A 20,480-nucleotide genomic window follows, 5' to 3' on the forward strand; every position below is an offset into this window, starting at 1 on the left:
CGGCAGCTGTGTGGTATGAGGCCCCAAGAAAACAAGAAGATTCTCAAGGACTGGGATTGGGTCACCTTCCAAAACTTTTGATTCTTTGTTTGGGGGGCCATACCCAGTGATGCTTAGGGGTTACTCCTGGCTCTGCACTCAAAGATAACTCCTGGTATTGCTTGGGATGCCAGGCATTGAACCTGGGTTGGCTGTGTGCAAGACCAATGCCCTCCCTGCTGTACTATTTCTCTAGCCCTCCAAAGCCTATGACAAGATGTGGAGAGTACATAAAGGCTGGTGGAAAGCAACCTTGTCTGTCCACTGAACCTGTCCCTCAGGAAGACAGATCATGGACCAGGATCAGTGTGCCTGGGCCAAATCACTTAAGACTTCACAGAGGGTTGTACCAAAACATTTTAATATTATTCGAGAAATAACATGAAAAGAAACAGAAGTGTGTATGAGCCAAAACGAGGTGGGCAGCTGGAGAAGGAAGTAGCAACAAATGTGGGAAGACCAGGAGGTAGGAAAGCGAAAGCCCTCACTCTAAGCAGGCATACACCCCTACTTGATACCCCAGTGCCACTGCTGCTAGCTACTCCCCGCATGACAGACACTGGCATCCACACACCATCGTCATGCCAAGCACTCAGAGAGACTATTTGAGAGCTGGTTTCATGAACAAGAAACAGCTTTAAGCAAATAACAAAGCAAAGGTAACTAACAATCAGGAAGTAACCGGAGTCCGTGGTGTGACTCTGGATCGGCAGCACCACCCTGGCTTGGAAGAGGGTCGGTCTCAGCTCACCTCGAAGTGGGGTTCCGAGCTCAGACGTCAAGGAGGCAGCTTGCTCACTGCCCCTCCCCATCAGCTGGGTCTGTGGGCATCTACCCGCTGCTGTCCTCTCCTCTCCTTGTCTTTGGTTTCTCTCCATACTCCGGAGGGAAGCCTGCCCAGGTGCCTGCACGACATGGCAGGTGCCCATGGGCAGACCCACCTCCTCCAAGAGCATCATCTTGGGGAGAAACGGGATGGGACGAGGAGCTGGCAGCAGCGGGGCTAACCTCAGCAGCCCTTTTGTGTGATTTCCAGGCCAGAGGCCTTCGTGATTTCCAGCGTTGTGAATATCTGTGCAGAAAAGAAGACAGCCGTCACCAACCCTGTGCAACTCCAATATGCACTTTGAAAACTTCACCCATGTCACCCTTTACATCAGAGAGAGAAGTTACTAAGGCAAGATATGATGATGCATTTTAGCTTTTCAAAGTACACCTTGAGAGGTTGGAGATGGGAAAGCACCTGGTTGACATGTGTGGGGCCCTGGGTTTGGTTCTTGGCACCTCAAAATATTTCTTTAGTGGATTCAAGATTTTACTTAATATATTAAGAAAAAAAGGCAGGCCAAAATATATTAATGGTTCTGGTTTTTTTTTTTTTTTTTTTTTTTGGTTTTTGGGCCACACCCGGTGACGCTCAGGGGTTACTCCTGGCTATGCACTCAGAAGTCGCTCCTGGCTTGGGGGACCATATGGGACGCCGGGCGATCAAACCACTGTCCGTCCAAGGCTAGCGCAGGTAAAGCAGGCACCTTACTTCTAGCGCCACCGCCCGGCCCCTCTGTTTGTTTTTGAACCTTAGCTTTTAATCAAAAGATACTTAGGAAAATAGCAACAGTGGCTTGGTGATATCTGTTCTAAGTGTAGAAGATGGCAGATGTTCTTTTCATTCCAGGCAGCAAGTAAGTTATTGTATCCATTTTGTGATCAAGCAATTTTAAAATAAAGTACAAGTATGTGAACATTTGTAAATGCAAGAGGGTGATGGTGGTGATGTGAATATGTGTGTGAGGGTGACGTATAAGAAAGAGGCCCAAGACCTTGAGAATGACTGGAGTTGGATAGACTGGTATGCCTGGAACCCAGAGTCTGTCTTATGCCTATAAACTTCTGGGGTGAGGCCTTTTTGTAATCAGGTCAAGATTTTTTTTTCCATTTTCTCCATTTTTCTGGACCTATGCAAACATTGGCAATCGCCACTATCACACCTTTACTATATTTTTTTACTCTTATACTTTAAGAAAAAAAATACAACTTACTAAACGTAAAAACAAATTACTGTAGTAGAATGCCTGTCTCGAATACAGGCAGGGGATGGGAAGGGGAGGGGGTAATGTTGCACTGGTGATGGGGGGTGTTCTGGTTATGACTGTAACCCAAATATGATCATGTTACTTAAATAAAAAATATATTTAATAAAACAATAAAAAAGAAAGAGGCCCAAGGTGATATTCTGGAAATGGAACATTATGCGTTTTAGCAATTCTAAATTAAATTAGACAGTTCTATATAAATTGGATGTTAAAACTGATAAAATCCTTGAAATAAAGAACTAAAAAAAGTTTTTAAAGGAAAAAAATCACAAAGTACACCAATTAAAACTGAAATAGCAAATTTTCCTATATATGGATATACATGGAATCTATTATGGTAAGTAAAATGAGATAGAGAGAGAGAAAGACACAGAATAGTCTTACTTATCTATGGGTTTTAAGAAAAATAAAAGACATTATTGTAATAATGCCCAGACACAATAAGAGATGAGGGCTGGAAGGACTGGCTCAGGATATGAAGCTCACCACAAAGAGTGGTGAGTGCAGTTAGAGAAATAATTACACTGACAACTATGATGACAATGTCAATGAGTGAGAGAAGTAGAATGCCCATCTCGAATACAGGTGGGGGCATTGGGGGGAGGATTGTGGAAATTGGTGATGGGAATGTTGCACTGGTGAAGAGGGATGTTCTTTTTATGAATTTTAAAATCCAACTACAATCATGTTTGTAATCAAGGTGCTTAAATAAAGGTACTATAGAAAAGAAACTGAAATAGGTCTGAATGATATCACCTTCTCAGATCCTACCATTGAACCACTGGACCAGTTGGAAGGGGTCCCAAAAGAAAGCACCATTTAGAAGGCCCCCTCAAAAAAATTACGATTAAAAGAAAACACACAACAAAGCTTTGTGTTCCCCTACCTCACCACATGTAGGGTGAATTCCAATGGTGCTATCCAGCTGCTGTTTTGTGAGTCCACATTTCATTGCAGCCGCAAACCCTTGGGTGATTTCACCAGCGTTTGGCCCGAGAAGATGAAATCCTATCACCCGATCCTTTAACACAGAAATAAAACAAGGGGGAAACCCAGTAAGTTAATAATCTGCTCGGGAATCCATCCATTCATTGCAGGTTTACAGTTAAATTTTACAACATCTACTACAGGTTAAAAAAAAGAGATAGAGAGCTCTACTGTTGAACTTAGAAAGAGAACATTAGCATGAAACGGAGCCACTGTAAGAATCTGTTAAATGAGCCAGTAAATGCACATCCCGAGTTAATTTGCACTCAGATTCATGAAACAAGCAATTTGCCCATTGCATGGAGGAGTTCATTAGTATGATGTGAATTTCTGAATTATGCTGAGGTAGGTGCCAAACAACAACAGAACAAATCTGAGTCAAAGTACTGTGCTGGCGCGAGCCTGTGGCAGCAGGGGGATCTGGAAGGGCTGCGAATCCTGGTTGGGAAGAGAGCTGCCCGGCTCTGAACATAATAGGGCTCCTGGCGGGGCCAGAGGTAGGAGGCGCCATGGCAGAGGGCCAGCCACTGCAACAGAAAGTGAGATCCTCAGTGGCTCTCCAAGGGAACCCCACATTTTCCACCACCCTTTTCTCAATGTGTGCCCGACCCTACCTACACTGTCCTCTTTGACCAGAAGAGGGCGAGGGCAGCATGGGGAGCAGACTAGAGGAATCACTTCACCCCAGAGCTGGAAAAAGGAGCCCCACAAAGCTCTGAGCAGCCAGTTTGATCTGAATCAACTGACAGTGATAAACACCACGTCCTGAGGTGTGTATCTGTGGAGCTGGGCAGGCAGAATGATGTTCTCATGGTCCCCCCCAGAACTTCATTATGGTTGCATGCCAGCAAATGAGGGAGAAGGGGAGCTCAGAGACTTGAGGACACTGTGGAAGATCTCTGCTTACAAACACACAGGAGGGGCTGGAGAGATAACATAGTGGTCTTACACAAGGCCAACCTGGGCTAACTCCCCAGCACCCCATATGGTCCTCTGAGCCCCACCAGAAATGATCCGAATGCATAGTCAGGAATAAGCCTTGTGCACCACCAGGTGTGGCCCCCAAACAAAAACAAACCAACCAATAAATGCACAGAAGCAGCTCTGCGGGAGAGATTCACAGTCTCGGGAGGGCAACAGTAGCACTATGAGAGGGGTGACACCCTGGGGACAGGCAGGCACATGGAAAATGAAGGGTGCGCCCTGTGTGGGTGGGTACAGAGAAGGGGCCAACAGGAATCCTGGGGGGCAGGAGAGGGAGCAGCTAGAAGGGCTGAAAAGCCTGCATGCAGCCTTCACTGAGGCGCTGAGCCTGGGTTCCTGGAGCAACTCCGCAATTCCTTCTGCTTGCAGCAGTGTGCAGGCCAGTCCGCTGCCCAAGGAGAGCCCTGCCACCTTCCCTTGGCACAGTGATTTCAGGTTGGCACAGTGCTACACACAAGCTACACAACCCAGGCTGCAAGCTGGTTATAGCTCTCCAGAGCTAAGATTCTATCTCCCTAACTACACCTACAAAAGGGCTACAGCCCCCAGCTCCTGTGCCAATAGGAACAGGAGGCAATGGACCAGGGCAAGCCTGCCCTGACCCAAGATGCCCAGTTCTCTGTCCTACTGAGACCCAGAGAAAAACAGAGAGGGGAAAACTTGGCACCATCACAGTTGTACTTACATCAGGCTCTTTGCATAGGGATGGTAAACCCTTTCAAAGGGGAAAACACCTTCAAACTCCCATTCTATGTCCAAGGTTCCTTATACACTATGCCAGAAACCTGCTGTATTCAGATTGTGACTATAGGGGACTCTGCCCAAGATTGAGGCTCATCTCTGTAGCAAAAAGGAAGGTGACCCACAGCCGTTGCTATTGCAATGAAAAGCCTCCGTAGGAATTCCCTGGAATTTTCATTCAGAACACTTGATGCCATTGACACATATCTAATGAAAAATGCCCGCTGAAGGGCAGGAATGATAGTACAGTGGGTAGGATGCTTGCTTTGCACATGGGTTCCATATGCAATATCCCATGTGGTGCCCTGAACACTTCTAGGAGTAATTCCTGAGTGAAGAGCCGGGAATAAGCCCTGATCATTATCATGGCCCAAAACCCATCGAAAAAATCAGTGCACACCGAATCTTCTATTTCATCCCATCCCATTAGCTGTTGAGCAAAGTTCTGATCTGCCAGGGGAGGACCCTGCAAGAGATGACCTCCTTCCAGGAGTGACTCTGAGGTGGTGCTGGGAAGTGGCAATGCTGACCTGTCAAACTCACTGACTGAGTTATGAGTTATGTTTTGCCCAGTTGGAAGGACCACAGCCGTGTGCTCAGAGTGATCTTGAAAGTAACAGAGTAAAATAACTCCAGGGCCCGGAGAGATAGCACAGTGGTGTTTGCCTTGCAAGCAGCCAATCCAGGACCAAAGGTGGTTGGTTCGAATCCCGGTGTCCCATATGGTCCCCCGTGCCTGCCAGGAACTATTTCTGAGCAGACAGCCAGGAGTAACCCCTGAGCACCGCCGGGTGTGACCCAAAAAAACAAACAAAAAACAAAACAAAACAAAAAAAAAAAAACTCCAGCACCAGGGGCCAGAGAGAGAGCACAGTGGTAAGGCGTTTGCCTTGCACGCAGCCGGTCCAGGATGAATGGTGGTTCGAATCCCGGCATCTCATATGGTCCTCTGTGCCTGCCAGAAGTGATTTCTGAGCACAGAGCCAGGAGTAACCCCTGAGCATCGCCAGGTATGACTAACCCCCCAAATCAACAAACAAAAACAAAAACTCCAGCACCAGACTAAAAGCTACACTTGAAACATGAGATTTCTACATACATTGTCAAATTTATTGCAGATGACCTTTACGTAGCAGGTATTGTTGTCTCTGCCGGCTACAGTCCACTCAAGAGGCCAGAACAAAGTATGATATACCTGGAAGAAACAGAAGTGGACATTAGCATAGATAAAACCATCTCAGCAGCCTCAGATGTCCTCTTCGCATAGATCAGCTCTTGGAAACCGAAGGTCCCTGGGTCCTACGAAGAGACAAAGAGGACCAGAGTCCCAAGAATAGCACAGGGGTACTGACCCTGGGGCTTCTGCTCTGCTGATAAGGGCACAGAAGCCTCCTCCTAAGTACATTCCATTTTTCAATCAGAGTCCCTCTCTCCAGGGTCGTTACAGGCCTGCAAGGGCTAAAAAGAGAATCAAGACTTAACTAACTTGACCTGACAAGGCTTCTATTTGTCTACAGGGTTCCCAGTCAAACCAAACCTGGAAAAGACAGAAAAGATAGGACTATCCCAGCTATATGCGGTCTGAAGAATGCAACCACTGCTCTATAAATGTCCCTCACACTGCACTCATGTGTTCCCTGGGCCCATATGTTGGTATTTCACACATATGTTGCCAGCCTATACACATATCTGCATCTTCCTTCTTGAGATGTGGACTCTCCTATTTTTTTTTGTTCATTTTGTTTTGTTTTGGGGTCACACCTGGCAGCGCTCTGCACTCAGAAATTGCTCTTGGCAGGTTCGGGGACCAAATGGGATGCCGGGATTCGAACCACCACCTGTCCTGAATCAGCTGCGTGCAAGGCAAATGCCCTACCGCTGTGCTATGTCTCCGGCCCTTGGACTTTCCTATTTCCATGTGTTAATGTTGGGTTGCTCTCTCTGCCTTCATAGAAGCCCTCATTCTCTCTTGAGTGTGTCTTCTTTCTCTCCTCCTCTCCCTCTCCTTCCTTATTTTATTCTCAAATAAAACTTACTTCAAAAAAGAAAAAATAATAAAAGCCCTCACACCAGTGCTCTAAGCCTCCCTGCTCCATGTACCACCAGAGTCCTCAACCCAGCCCAGCCTTGAGATGGAAGGCTCCAAAGCACAGGGTACCCTCTGGCCTGCCCCCTCACCCTGCTCCTCTGCGTTTCTCTTATAGGAGATAAATGAAAGTCTGGCCAGGATCAGGCACACATTCTAAACTGAAATTTACAATGGAAGAGCTCAACTATTAATTAGGAAGAGGACCATGTGCTTTATATTTCAATGTCTGGTTTGATTTTTCTCTCTGTTTTGGGGGGGCCACACTCGCTGCTACCTGGGAACTACAGTGACTGGCTCTAGGCTCAGGTGCTTGGGACCAAACCCAAGCCTCCTGTGTGTAAAGCCAGACTTAGCCCTTTGAGTTATCTTTCTGGCCCCTGAATCTGTTTTTCTTTATTTGCTTTTTAATAAAAATAATTCAAAATGATGATAAAAATCTGATGCATGTGGCCAACTCAAGTTCAATCTTGGTCCCTCATATGGTTCTTGAGTTCCGCCAAAAGTGTCATCTTAGCACAGAGCCGGGGTAAGCCCCGTATCGCTGAGGTATGACCCCACATCAAAAACCAAACAATCAAACAAAACCTTTTCCATCTCTGTGACTATCAGGAAAAGAAAACAAAGTGTTTCTTTGCCTGCAGATAGTGTTTTCAAAAACACACCACCCAGGTGTGGAGCCTGGAAGTTAGTGGCTTTGCAGGAACCGTAAAACTGCTGCTGGCAGGAAACACTTGCTTCTTCCTACATCTCTCCCTTCTCCTTCCTGGCTTTCATCCCTTTTAGCACTGCAAAGATGCTATTTAACTTTCTGATCCTTCTGGCTCAAAGCAGGTATGAAATGGAGCTCTGTCTTTATTTTATTTCTGACCGGTTATCTAACGGCCCTGAATGAGTGCCTCTTCTCCCAGATTTTAAATCCCACCTTTATCCCATAATATTTCCCAGAAGTCTTTGTGTCCATCTCTGGATTTCACATTTGGTTCCGTGGATGCTGCTGCCACTCCGTGGGTCTGCCACGCCAGCACAGTTTCAATGGCGCAGCCATGGCAGCCATTTTAATCTCTTCTACAGCTGGCACATCCCCTGCCTCATTGCTCCCTTATTCAGAATCTTCTAATTACTGCTTGTCCTTCTTCCTTTTAACTACAGATACAGTTTTCACACTAACTACAGGAACAGTTTTCAAAGCTCTGCTATGAAACACAGAGCCCTATTCTGAGGCTGTCAAATATGTTCTTTTATCTTGTTACTGACCTCCACATTTCTTTTCTTTTTTTTTTTTTGTTTTTGTTTTGTTTTTTCGGGTCACACCCATTTGATGCTCAGGGGTTACTCCTGGCTAAGCGCTCAGAAATTGCCCCTGGCTTGAAGGGACCATATGGGACACCGGGTGATCGAACCATGGTCCTTCCTTGGCTAGTGCTTGCAAGGCAGACACCTTACCTCTAGCGCCACCTCTCCGGCCCCATCCTCCACATTTCTAAATGACATGCATGCATGACCACTATATGATCTTTCTGATGTACCTTTTATTTATTAACTACTCATTATTCATTGATGGAAGAGGAAGGTTCAGCTCTATCAGGTCTCTACCCTATCCCTAGGTCCATACCTTCCTGCTCTCAATCCTCCCAACTGTAGTTCCATTTGCTGCTGTGTCACACACCTGTGTTCCTTTACTACATAAAAGCTCTTCACAAAGGCATAGGAGTCCATATGCAGAAGAAAGTCACTGGATCCTACCTCACACCATACACAAATAAGAAATGGATCACAAACTGAGGGGAAAGAGCTAACAATTAGAAAACTTGGGAAAGAAGGAAAAAGACTGGCATCCATTTTCACAAGTGTGGGATAGACAGCGATTCAATGCATTGGACATCAAAAGTAAAAATGGTAACAAAAGATAAAACTGGAATTCATAAAGATGAAGTGCTTTAAAAAATTTGATTGAGAAAATAAAACAATAACCCAGATAATGGGTGCCACGTTTTTATAAATCAACCCTCTGAGAAGGTTTTCATTAAGAAGAACATGTAAAGAATTCTTAGAGCTCAACAAGAAACAGAGGGACTGGAGTGACAGTACAGCAGGTAGGGTGCATTCCTTGTAAGCGTGGCCAGGTTGGGTTCAATTCTGGGCATCCCATACAGTCCCCCAAGTCTAACAAATGATTCCATAGTGCAGAGGTAAGAAGTAAGCACTAAACATTGATTTAGTGTGGCCAAAAAAATAACCACCTCCAAACTACCAACCAATAAAAAAAGAAATAATAAAAAAAGAACACAGGATCTGAACAAACATGTTCCCACAGAAGATAAATAAGCTAATAAGCAAGCAAAACCCATGAGCCAGAGAGATGGTCCAGGAGGTTGGAGCACAAGTTTTATATATATACTCAGATATAGATACTCAGATCTAATAGCTAGCATCCCAAGGTCACCCAGTACCACCAAGAATGAATGACCCATAAACATGAAGCTAGGATGAACCCCCATGCACCACTAGATGGAGCCCTAAAAAGGAAAACAAAAAGACACACCATCACGGATATCCAGGGAAGTAGAGATCAGAGCCATGATGAGAATTGGAAGATTGTGCCCTCATTTCCTCAGGTGGCTCTGGTGAAGTGCCACCAATGTGGCGGCTGGCAGTTCTGCAGGCCAGAAATCTGAACCTAAGGGACCAATGGGGTCAGGTCATCCCAGGGACCTGACCCTTTTCTCAAATAAGGGCACAAGCAGCAGCTCCAGAGTTTAGAATACAAACAGTTCTTTTGGGGACTCATCCCCAACCCCCTGCAGATAATCAAATATAATAAAAAAAAAAATAAGCAAGAACAAGTGTTAAAGGATGTGGGGAGGTGGAGGACTGGAACCTGACACAGAGCTTCTTGCTCAGAATGCAGCGGCCTTGGAAAAGTCTCTGCCAATTAGCACAAAAGTCAGCACAGATACCTTATGACTATGATTCTACTCAACTGCATTGACCAAGATTTTGAAAACATGTGCCATGCACAAATTTGGACACGAATGTTCACAGCAGCTTTATTCACAAAGCCAAAGAGGAGAAGCAATACATGTCAACTGACTGGTGAATGTATCAATACAATGTGCTATTTATTATCCGTACAAAAGGATAAAAGGCAGAAATAAATAAGAATGAAGTGTCGGACATGTCACAACGTAGATGAATCTTGACAACTAGTTGATGCTATGAGAAAAGAAACAGGTACAAGACCAAATGCAGATTTAGATACACACACACATACACACACATTTTTTGTTTTGGAACCACACCTGACACTGTTCAGGGTTTATACCTGGTGGGCTCCATGGGCCATATGGGGTGCCAGGGTCAGCCACATGCAAGGCAAATACCCTACCTATTGTATTATTACTGACCTCAGAGTGATTCCACTTATATGAAATGTCTACAACTGGCAAATTTATAGAGACTGAAATTAGTATTTACCTGGTGGGTATAGAAATTCTTTTTAGCATGATGAAAATTGCTCTAAAAATTGATTATGTTTCCAGAACTCCACATAAACTATAATTCACTGAATTTCTAATTTTGAGTATTCTATGAACTATATAATAATTAGAAATTCTTTTTAAAAATTTAATCTAAGGTTGAAGAGATGTTTATAGCAAGGAAGGTGCTTTGCCTTGCACTTGACTGACTTGGGTTCAATCCCTGGCATTGCTTATGGTTCACTGAGCACTTAGCCACCACTGGCTGAGTTCCAATTCCCACCATCCTCAAGTTAAAACATTCACAACATGTATTCAGTCCTGTAATAAGCAATATTATTTTTCTCTGTTGTGAACTTTTAATTTTGTTTTGTCATATAGTAGATTTTCCCTGGAACAACCGGATAGAGCATAAATCCGGAACAATCTTGTTTCCTACTCTTTGCATAATAAGTGTCCAATTACTTAGGCCTTTTATGTCTGTGAGCAATGCTTTGAAGTTTTCAGTATACAAGACTTTTGCTTCCTTGACACTATTAGAAAACTGTTTCTTACATTCCTTCCTAGAAGACTCATAAGCATATAAAAACACCAGTGGTATATGGATATTGAGTTTCATGCCCTGAGCCTCAGCTACGGGCTGAATTCTGTCACCCTCTTGAGAACAGTTCCTACATTTAAGTCCTAAGATCAGACATTCAGGAACATAGCTGTGTTTTGGAAAGTTTGCTTCTCTCTTTGAAGAAAGAATCAAATTCTAATGAGCTTGCAGTATGCCCGATCCAAAGTGGTAGAGTCCTTACAAGACCAGGACACTGGGACACAGACTTCAGAGGGGTGACGATGAAATAAAGATTCTGCAGAAGGCAATCATCAACAAGCCAAGAGAAAGGCTAAGAGCTGATCCTTCCCTCTGCAGCTGAGAGGGGCAAAGCCTGCACACACCTTCCCCCTCAGGTTTCATCTCCGGCCAGACTGAGAAAGAAACTATTCTACTTTTTTGTTTGTTTGTATATGAGCAAAGTGATGCTCAGGGGTTACTCCTGACTCTACACTCATCAATTATTCACGGCAGTGCTCAGAAGATCATATGGAATGGCAGGAATCAAACCCAGGTCACTGAATGCAAGGCAAATGCCCTACCTGCTGTACTATTGCTTTTGCTCCAGAGAAAGAAATTGTTTCTCCTGAGTATGCCTTTACTGTATTTAGGGCATTCTTTTTTGATTGTTTTTTTGTTTTTTTGGGTCACACCTGGCAGCACTCAGGGGTTACTCATGGCTCTGTGCTCAAAGTCACTCCTGGCAGACACAGGGGACCATATGGGATGCTGGGTTTCGAACCACCGTCTATCTTGGTTCAGCTGCATGCAAGGCAAATGCCCTACTGCTCTGCTATCTCTCTGGCCCCTTAGGGCATTCTTTCCTTCTATTTCTAGTTATTTTTTTAATCATAAAAGTATTGGTGGGTTTCTTGCAAACAGCTTGTCTAGATTTGATCCCTGTCCAGGAGTAATCCCTCAGCACAGAGTCAGGAGTAAGCCCAGAGCACTGCTGGGGAGGGCCCAGAAATCAAAGATAAATAAATTATGGAAGTGTTAAATATTGTCAAGTGATTTTTCTGTGCCTCAGCTGTGATGACCACTTATTTACTAACTAGACCCTTTACCCTCTAGTAACATGATTTGGGACAATGGTTGAAGGTTTCATGTGATGAATCAACCTTTCTCCAAGGAATAAATACATCTGAGTCATAGATACTGACTTTGGTTTACTACTATTTTTATACCAATCAGGACGAATACTTATCGGCCTCTGGTTCTTTGTAGTGTCTGCCCAGAAAGTAAAAACATGTTCTTTCCTCGGTATTGCTGAAGCATCTGAGAAGAATTACTATTAATTTTTTAAATGTTTCATAGAATTTAGCTGTGCTGGGCTTTTGTTCGCTGAGAAATTCTGATTCAAAACTGACTCAATCCCCTTACCAGTGAGGCCTCTTCTGACTTATTTTTTTCCTTCCTGACCTAGTTTGATTGCCTGTGTGCTTCGAGGGGTTTACCAATTCCATCTAGGCTGTTCAATTTGCTAGGCTAAAATTGTTCATAGCATCCTTTTATAACTGAAAATCACTGAGACGTCTGTAAAATTGGAAGTAATGTCCCCACTTTCATTTATGATTTTAGAAATCGTAAGTCAATTTGAGTCTTATTTTTTCCTATTCAGTCTAGTTAAAAGTTTATTTTCCTCTTTTCAACAAACAATTGGTTTCCTTGATCTTCATTGCTTTCTCAATTATTATTCTCTATTTATTCTCTTCCAACTCTTTCCAATCCTCCTATATTTTTTCCCAACCCTATTCTGACAATATTGGGAGGGTCTGAAGGAAATAATAACTCCACTTAAAGTGCTAAAATGCAATGCAAGAAAATCTTTATAAGGTTCTGACTGGATAGTTGGGGTGAAGGATGGTGGGAGAAAAGTATGAAGAGGACAGTTCTGGGGAGGTTGAGGAGTTCACAGTCTATTGAGGCTCATAGGAGGGACTGTGGTCTATCCCCCTGGAACCTCCAGCCCACTGATGGTCCCCCAACAACCTGTCCCACAATTTGGGATTAAGGCTGAAGAACATCAAGTCACACATTTCTCCAACAGCAGACCTCAGACATGGTCAGCTGCAGTAGGAAGGTGCCACTGAAGTAGCTCTGAAGGTTCCAGGGACAAAGAAAACCTGACTGAGAAATGGAAGGATGACAAGCACAGATACAAACACATATGCCCCAGCAAGTGAAAGAGTGAGCAGAGAGGGCCTCACCACCCCTGTACTTCCCACTCCTGACGCCTTCCTGTATCCCATACCATCTGTTAACACTTCCTGCATTCTTGAAGAAGTTCTCAGGGAGACCTTTCTGATTTGGGACTCCAAAGTCCAAAGATATCCAGGACACAGCCCTCTGTCCCCAACTACAATAATTTCCTAGCAGCAGGTTTTAAACCATTGAATTTCCAAGTTTCCTAAAATAAAGAAAACTATTTTTTCTGTGATATAACCACCCAGAAACTCGCAGAATGACAAAATACAAAGTGATTGTGAAGAGAGTTGATCAAAGGTGACATTTTAAAAGGTAAACAATAAAACTCTCTTACCTCCAGATTTTCTTTTTTATACATTTCGATTGCTTTCTCTTCAGATAGCCCACAGCAGCCATATTCCAAGGGTGTAAACACGGTTGTTGGAACATTGATATAATCACACTGAAAGAGAAAAAAGGTACTCATTTTTTTACTTAACCATAAGCAAAAATCTGTTCCGCACATTTTGGGAGAAGAAAATATTAAGTCAAGTTCTGTGTAACTTCTTTTTTGTGAGGGATAGAGGGATCGGGTAACACCCAGCACTGCTCAAGGTTCGTTCCTGACACTCATTGGGGATTGATTCTGGTGGGGCTCAAAGGATGGTATATAGTGCCAGGGATTGAATCAGGGTCAGTCACATGGCAGGCAAGTGCCTCAAGGCCTGAACTAACCCCCTGGCCCTTCTCTTTTTGTGAGGAGGGGCAGCACCCAGTGGTGTTGGGGTGGGAGGGATAAGTATGTGGCTACTATCAGCTCTATACTCAGGATCATTCTAAGAGTGTTTGAGGATCAAGTGTGGCTCCCTTACATATCATCATTTTAGGGAGCCCCAGTTTAAGAGGGAGCATAAAGGGTGAGTCCTGAATCTATGTGCTCCTGACATAGACCTCTCCAGTCTGAAGAACTGCAATAGGGATGCATCAGGCCAGAGGAGCCCATCTACATCCTCTGCTCAGCACCCTGCTCTGGAGGAGCACCTCTACCAAAAGGAAGCGTGCTCCCTGGGAGCTGAGATAGTCCTGAATTCCCGCAGAGACGAACTATGTCAGTCCTGCACCATCCAATTGACGCAATGCATGTGTGTGTGGGAGAGTATATGTGTGTGCTGGGGTCACCCCTCTAGAGTCTTTCTCAGGCAGAAGACATTGCAGGAGGCTGCAGAATGAACTCACAGTCCCCCTCAGCTCTAATGGTCTTTGTTGACAGAGAGATAAGTGAGATTGTATTGGCACGGTGAATGCTGGACGTGTGGCAAAAAAACGCAATGTGCAGGTGGAGGGCCACCCCTTTCAAGGAGCAGCATTGCCCACAGCATTACCCCTTCCCAACCCCCAGGCACTGGCTGTGGGTCCAGTCCACTTAGGGGGACATGGCACTCTCAGGATGCTAATACAGTGTTGGCCAATGACCTAGACTGACACAGGTGAGTGCGGCCCGTGTGGACAGGAAGGAATGCACAAGTCCTACAGCAAGTGGGGCAAAAGAAGGGGGTGCAGTAAGGGCCTCCCAAACACTGGAGCCCAGGCTCCACCCTGCATATCCAGTTCTGAGTGCAGGTCCTGACTCAGAATGCCAGGGTTCCTTAGACTTGATCTTAGCCAAAAGGCTGAGAAGTGATGCCTGAGTTCCTTAGGAGAGACTCCATCCATCTGCCAAGTTGGACACATTTCTGCTCCTGTTACCAGTTGCAAACCAGGGAAGTGACTTCACAGGCCAGCACAGTCTGGAACTGTGCTTGAATATGGGATCAGGTATGTTCACTATCTGGAACTATGCTCAGACATGAGATCAGTCAAGTTCTCTGTCTGGAACTGTGCTCAAACATGGGATCAGGTATATTCACAGTCTGGAGCTGTGGTCAGATATGAATTTGGACATGTTCACCAGTGAATCCTGGCTAAGTCAAGCATCTTTCCAATGTGTCCAGAGGAAATCTATTACTGTGTGGATGGTCTGTCTTCTGACAATATGCCCCAATTCCCTGACTCATAAGGAGATGAGTCTAGGCCCCACGATTCCCAGTGGAACCCGATTCTCAAGGGATACCTTTGTCCCCTATTGATTAAGAAAAGTCAATAGGGGTGTTGCAGTTTTCCCCATTTCCTCCTAAAAAAAATTCCCAAAACACACCCTTCTCCAAATCATGTGTCCTGCTCTTAAACTTGACTTCATCTTGCCTTCCTGTCTCTTCACTGCACTTCTGAACCTTTAGCCTCCCTCTCTCTAACTACATTGCTCTGGCAACTCATCACGGGAAGTGAGGCAGCCGCCAACAGATAGGGCTGCCTTTATGCTCCTAAAAAAAGTATTTACCCAGAATACTTCTCTCTCTCTGGGAGCTTACCAAAATGACTAAGAGTATAGAGATCTTACCCAGAAGTGAGGAAAAAAAATGGGGACTCCTTTGTGCCACTTCTACTTTGGTTGGGATTCCTCTCCTTTGTACTTTCAACACTTCCAGCCCCACCCAATATTGCCAGCAAGTTTCACTGACTCCTCCAGCACCCTGGGGAATGAATTAGCAGCATCCAGCCAGCCTGAGAAAGAAAACTTGCCAAAAGCGTTCCACCCTGGAACCCAAGCCCAGAGAAACAAGCAGAGTTCAAGAACAAAACTTCCCACAGGTAGCCTGGAGTCATTAAAAACTCAGTCCTAAAACATTCAACTAAGCAGGGAGACTGTAGGAGATAAATAAAAACAAACAAAACAAAACAACAATTCAGGGCCAATGGACTGTGCAAGTCACAATGTACATACATCCCTTCATAGGCAAGCGGGGAAAACTATTAGGAACTCGGCAAATTTCTCAGCTAGTGCCTAGAACTGTGGTCATGGAGGCGAATATCCCCATTCTTGGGCTACAGCCAAAGTAAATGGGGGGGGGGGAGAGGGGAGGCAAAATCATCACTGATGCCTGTTGCCCCAAAAAGCTCAATGGATGTAAAAGATGCACAGATGGTGCCAACCCTATCAGAAAAGAAGGTGGCCCCGATGGAACCTGCTTCCCATGATGACAAAGGTCAGCATGGGTGACAGCAAACTAAAATGTTGGGGAGAAGGTTTCCTCTGTTCACCCAAGGCCATGCTCATTCTTTATTGATGCTTCACACTTTTGAATCATGAGCTGGCACAAGTGAGGGAACTGATTCCTAATCATTGTCGACAAGTGTCCTGACGGCGGTATGAACAGAGGATGAGACAAGTCCCTGGGGGACAGCACTGTCAGCTCTCCAACCTCGATCCAGCTCTTGTAGAAAACCACCCCCATACCCCACCTCCCTGATGGGCTTCTTAAAGCTTCTACTGCCCCAGTTCTAGCAACTGGGCGTTCAAAGTGCATCCCCCCAGTCTCAGGTCAGAGCCGCTTTCACTGTGGACTGGGCAGAGGATAGAGCTGAGGGCCAGGAAATAGAAATCATTTGGTGAGGCTCCCACACCAGGCATGTGCTGCTGCCACCTAAAACACTGACCTGAGATGGACTTTCTTGTCTTCTTTTTTTCTTTTATATCATCATTAAGAGAGGCTGGATTGATAGTATAATAGGTAAGGTGCTTGCCTTGCACATGACCAACCCAGAGTCAATCCCTAGCTCTCCATATGGTGCCCCAAGCACCAGCAAGAGTGATTTCTGAGTGCAAGCCAGGAGTAAATCCTCAGTGTTTCTGGGTGTGAGAAAGATAGAAAGAAGGAAAGGGGGGTGGAGGGAGGAAGGGAGGGAAAAAGGGAGGAAGGAAGGATGGAAGGAAGGATGGAAGGAAGGAAGGATGGAAGGAAGGATGGAAGGGAGGAAGGATGGAAGGAAGGATGGAAGGAAGGAAGGAAGGAAGGAAGGAAGGAAGGAAGGAAGGAAGGAAGGAAGGAAGGAAGGAAGGAAGGAAGGAAGGAAGGAAGGAAGGAAGGAAGGAAGGAAGGAAGGAAATGGTCATTTTGAGATCTGACCTTCAAAACAACAGGAAGAAATTCACCTTTTCCAAATGACCCCCAAAGAGCCTTCTGGCCAGCAGCTTGCCAGCCTGGATGGCAACAGGAGTGAGCTCCAATTTACCCTCCAGCACATCTCCAACAGCATACACATGGGCCACACTGGTCTGCTCCACGTCATTGACCAGGATTTTGCCGTTCCTGTTAGAATTTGGGATGGAAAGACTTACGACCAGCACCTGAACTAAGGTGATCCCAAAGGCAGAGTGGAGACTTTCTGCCAGGTGCATGAGCATTACAGGGCACCACTGCCAGCAAGACCAGGGCCTAAAGCAGAGGTTCCCCAAACTACAGTCCACAGGTTGCATGCAGCCCGCCAAGGACATTTATCTGGCCCACTGGGAGTTTTTGCTGCTGCTGCCAGTTCTGCTTAGTGGACGACTCATCCTGTAGTGTGGGATGTGCACGGCACTCCCTGCCTCCCCTCCTCTCTGTCTCTCAGCTCCTCTCAATCTCAGGTCGGGGTCCTCAAACTACAGCCCACCAAAAGCAGGCCCATAGTTCCCACTGAACATTGGTACATTTGTGATTTCACTTTACTTGTTCTTCGTTTTAAACATTGTATTTGTTCCCATTTTGGATTTTTACTTCAAAATAAGATATGTGAAGTGTGCAAAGGAATTTGTTCATAGTTTTTTTAAACCATAATTCAACCCTCAAGGAGCCTGAGGGACAGTGAACTGGCCCCCTGTTTGAGAAGTTTAAAGACCCCCTGGCCTAAAGGCATCTCTGGGGTTCCAAGAATATCTCCCCCAAATCATAGTCAGAGCTCTGAAGTAGTTCTCTCTACCTGCCCCAAGACACAAATATTCATGCTGCATGAGACAGGAGGTGAATATCTTTACATAATTAGTTTATAAAATCACTGTTGAATGCATGAATATTGAGGCATTCAATAGTTATTGATTTGAAAAATATGTTATGACAGAGCTGATGCAGTGTTGACAAATAAATTGAAACCATTTAAATTTTATGCCATGGGGCCTGGGATGCAGTTCTGTTTTGTTTTGGGGCGACACTCAAAAGTGATTAGGTCTTAGGACTGGCTCTGTGCTGGTGGGGCTCAGGGGACTCTATGGGGTGCCAAGGATCGAACCAGGATCCAACCCAGATCAACCACATGCAAGGCCATTGCCCTGCCTGGTGTATCATCTCCTCAGCCCCTGGGCGCAGTTCTGTGGAAAAGATGTGCCTCATATGGTGAATTCCATCCCGACCACCCCACATAGTTTTGCGTCTGAGTAATTAAACAAGCATTTCAAGAGAAAATCTCTGGAATTCTTTTCTTTTCTTTTCTTTTTTTAATATAGCATTGATCCCATTTTGTACTTACTTCTCATTCATTTTGACACCAATCTTCTCCAAACCTATTTTCCTGGTGCAAGAGTCACGGCCAATTGCTAACAAAACCTATTTTACCGAGAGAGTAAAAACAGTACCAATAAAAATGATCAACATTAAGAGAGAAAGAAGGAGCATGAAGACAGAGTCTTCAGAGAATTCAAGGGTGGTAAGAATATTATGAATACCTTATACCACATATTTACAATGAAGATAAAATACAGTCCTTGAAAGACACAATTTCCTAAGCTTACACACATGCACACACAATGCACAAGCGAACACACACACACACACACACACACACACACACACACAAACCCAATGAACCTAATATTAGGTACTAAATTTTCTTTCTACTCAAATTCATACACAGCAGAGCTAATTTCCGGTACCTCACAATGTGATTGCATCCGGAAATAATTAAGATTAAATAGGCTATTACGGTGGCCCCAATCCAAAGGGTTGGTATCTCTTAGAAGCAATTAAGACAGAGACAACAGAGGATGGTGCTCCTGTGAGGGACACATGCAAAAAGGCCCCTTCTCCACACTAACAAGAGACCTCAGCAGAGCTGAACTGTCCGCACCAGGCTGGAAAGACAGTCCAGTAGGGAATGTTTTTGCCTTGCACACAGATATACCTGATTCTATCCTTGGCATCATATGGGGTCCTCTAAGTACTGACAAAAGTGACCCTGAGCAGTCCAGTGCAGCCCAAACCCTTAAAATAAACCAAACCCACAAACAAATCCGCTTATGCCTTCCTCTTAAGCTTTCGGCCTCTAGAACTCTGAGAAACTGACCTTTGGCCCCATACTAAGCCCCTGACTCCGTGATAAATGGCAGAATAATAACCTTCATTTTATTCAAGAAATTCAATTTACAATTTCTAGATTTCCCATTAACTCCAGTCCCAGATGACTTTACTGAGGAAGCCTGTGGAAGATTAAAGTCGGGTAGAATCCGCAGGACCCGCAAACTTCAGAAGAGAGGGAGTGAGAGAAAATGTCTCAGGCCTCCAGCGGGCACATCTGATGCCAAAGTCAGATAAGGATGCTCAAATAAAATTAAACACAGATGAAGACTCCTGAAAAAACTGTAAAGCACATGAAAAGAATATGTGATCTAAACTGAGGGGTCCTGGTAGGGGGTTTGTCTTGAAAATCACCCATACAGTTAACACACAGAAACATGATTAGAATTCATCATATTAATAGAACAAGAGAGAAAAATAATGTAATCAACCCATGAGATGCAGGGGCATGAGAGATAGTACAGTAGATAAGGAGCTTATTTTGAATGTGGTTGACCCAGGTTCAATCCCTACCATCCCATATGGTCCCCCACCCAGTACTGCCAGGAGTAATTCCTGAGTGTAGGGCCAGAAGTAACCTCTAAGCATCACCAGTTATGGCCCCAAACAAACAAACAAAGCCCATGAGAATCAGAAAAATACACATTCACCATATTTTGAGAATTTTAATTAAATCCTCAGCATACTAAAAGAATCTTTTGTTTCTTCATCTGATAAAAGCAACTGCGCACGCACACACACACACACACACACACACACACACACACACACATATGACACAAAATACAAAACTACAGGGTATTTCCTAGCAAAGATGAGGTCCTCTCCAGACTGTCATTTTTGAGACACAGGAGGAGGAGAGAAAACTCTGATACTTGGACAGCTAGGTCAGGGGGATTAAAGCTTGATTCCATCGCTGTAGTGCTGGTGTGGGTCCAGGAGTGAGGGATCATCAGGGTCACTGCTAGCACTGCTTTGGGGGTCAGATGGTATCAGGGATAGAACTGAGAACCTTAAGGAGCTAAGCGCTGACAGTGACTCCTGTGTTACTTTTCAGATCTCACACTTGACTCAAAAATC

At 44.8% G+C, this 20,480-nt stretch overlaps 1 protein-coding gene across 1 annotated transcript in view; it reads right to left on the minus strand.

Annotated features, from left to right (window-relative positions):
* Positions 1–383: 383 nt before the first annotated feature.
* TXNRD3 (thioredoxin reductase 3) overlaps positions 384–20,480 on the minus strand; it is a 47,343-nt gene continuing 27,246 nt past the window's right edge. The window contains exons 11-16 of the mRNA XM_049766536.1: positions 18,577–18,653; positions 17,228–17,384; positions 13,553–13,660; positions 5,944–6,039; positions 3,019–3,153; positions 384–1,111 (exon numbers count right to left, since the gene is read on the minus strand). Of these exons, the coding sequence (XP_049622493.1) occupies positions 1,049–1,111; positions 3,019–3,153; positions 5,944–6,039; positions 13,553–13,660; positions 17,228–17,384; positions 18,577–18,653 (636 nt within the window). The 3' untranslated portion in view covers positions 384–1,048. The remainder of the gene's footprint in view (positions 1,112–3,018; positions 3,154–5,943; positions 6,040–13,552; positions 13,661–17,227; positions 17,385–18,576; positions 18,654–20,480) is intronic.

Source organism: Suncus etruscus, chromosome 20 (assembly GCF_024139225.1).
Source record: "Suncus etruscus isolate mSunEtr1 chromosome 20, mSunEtr1.pri.cur, whole genome shotgun sequence".
Classification (NCBI taxonomy): Eukaryota; Metazoa; Chordata; class Mammalia; order Eulipotyphla; family Soricidae; genus Suncus; species Suncus etruscus.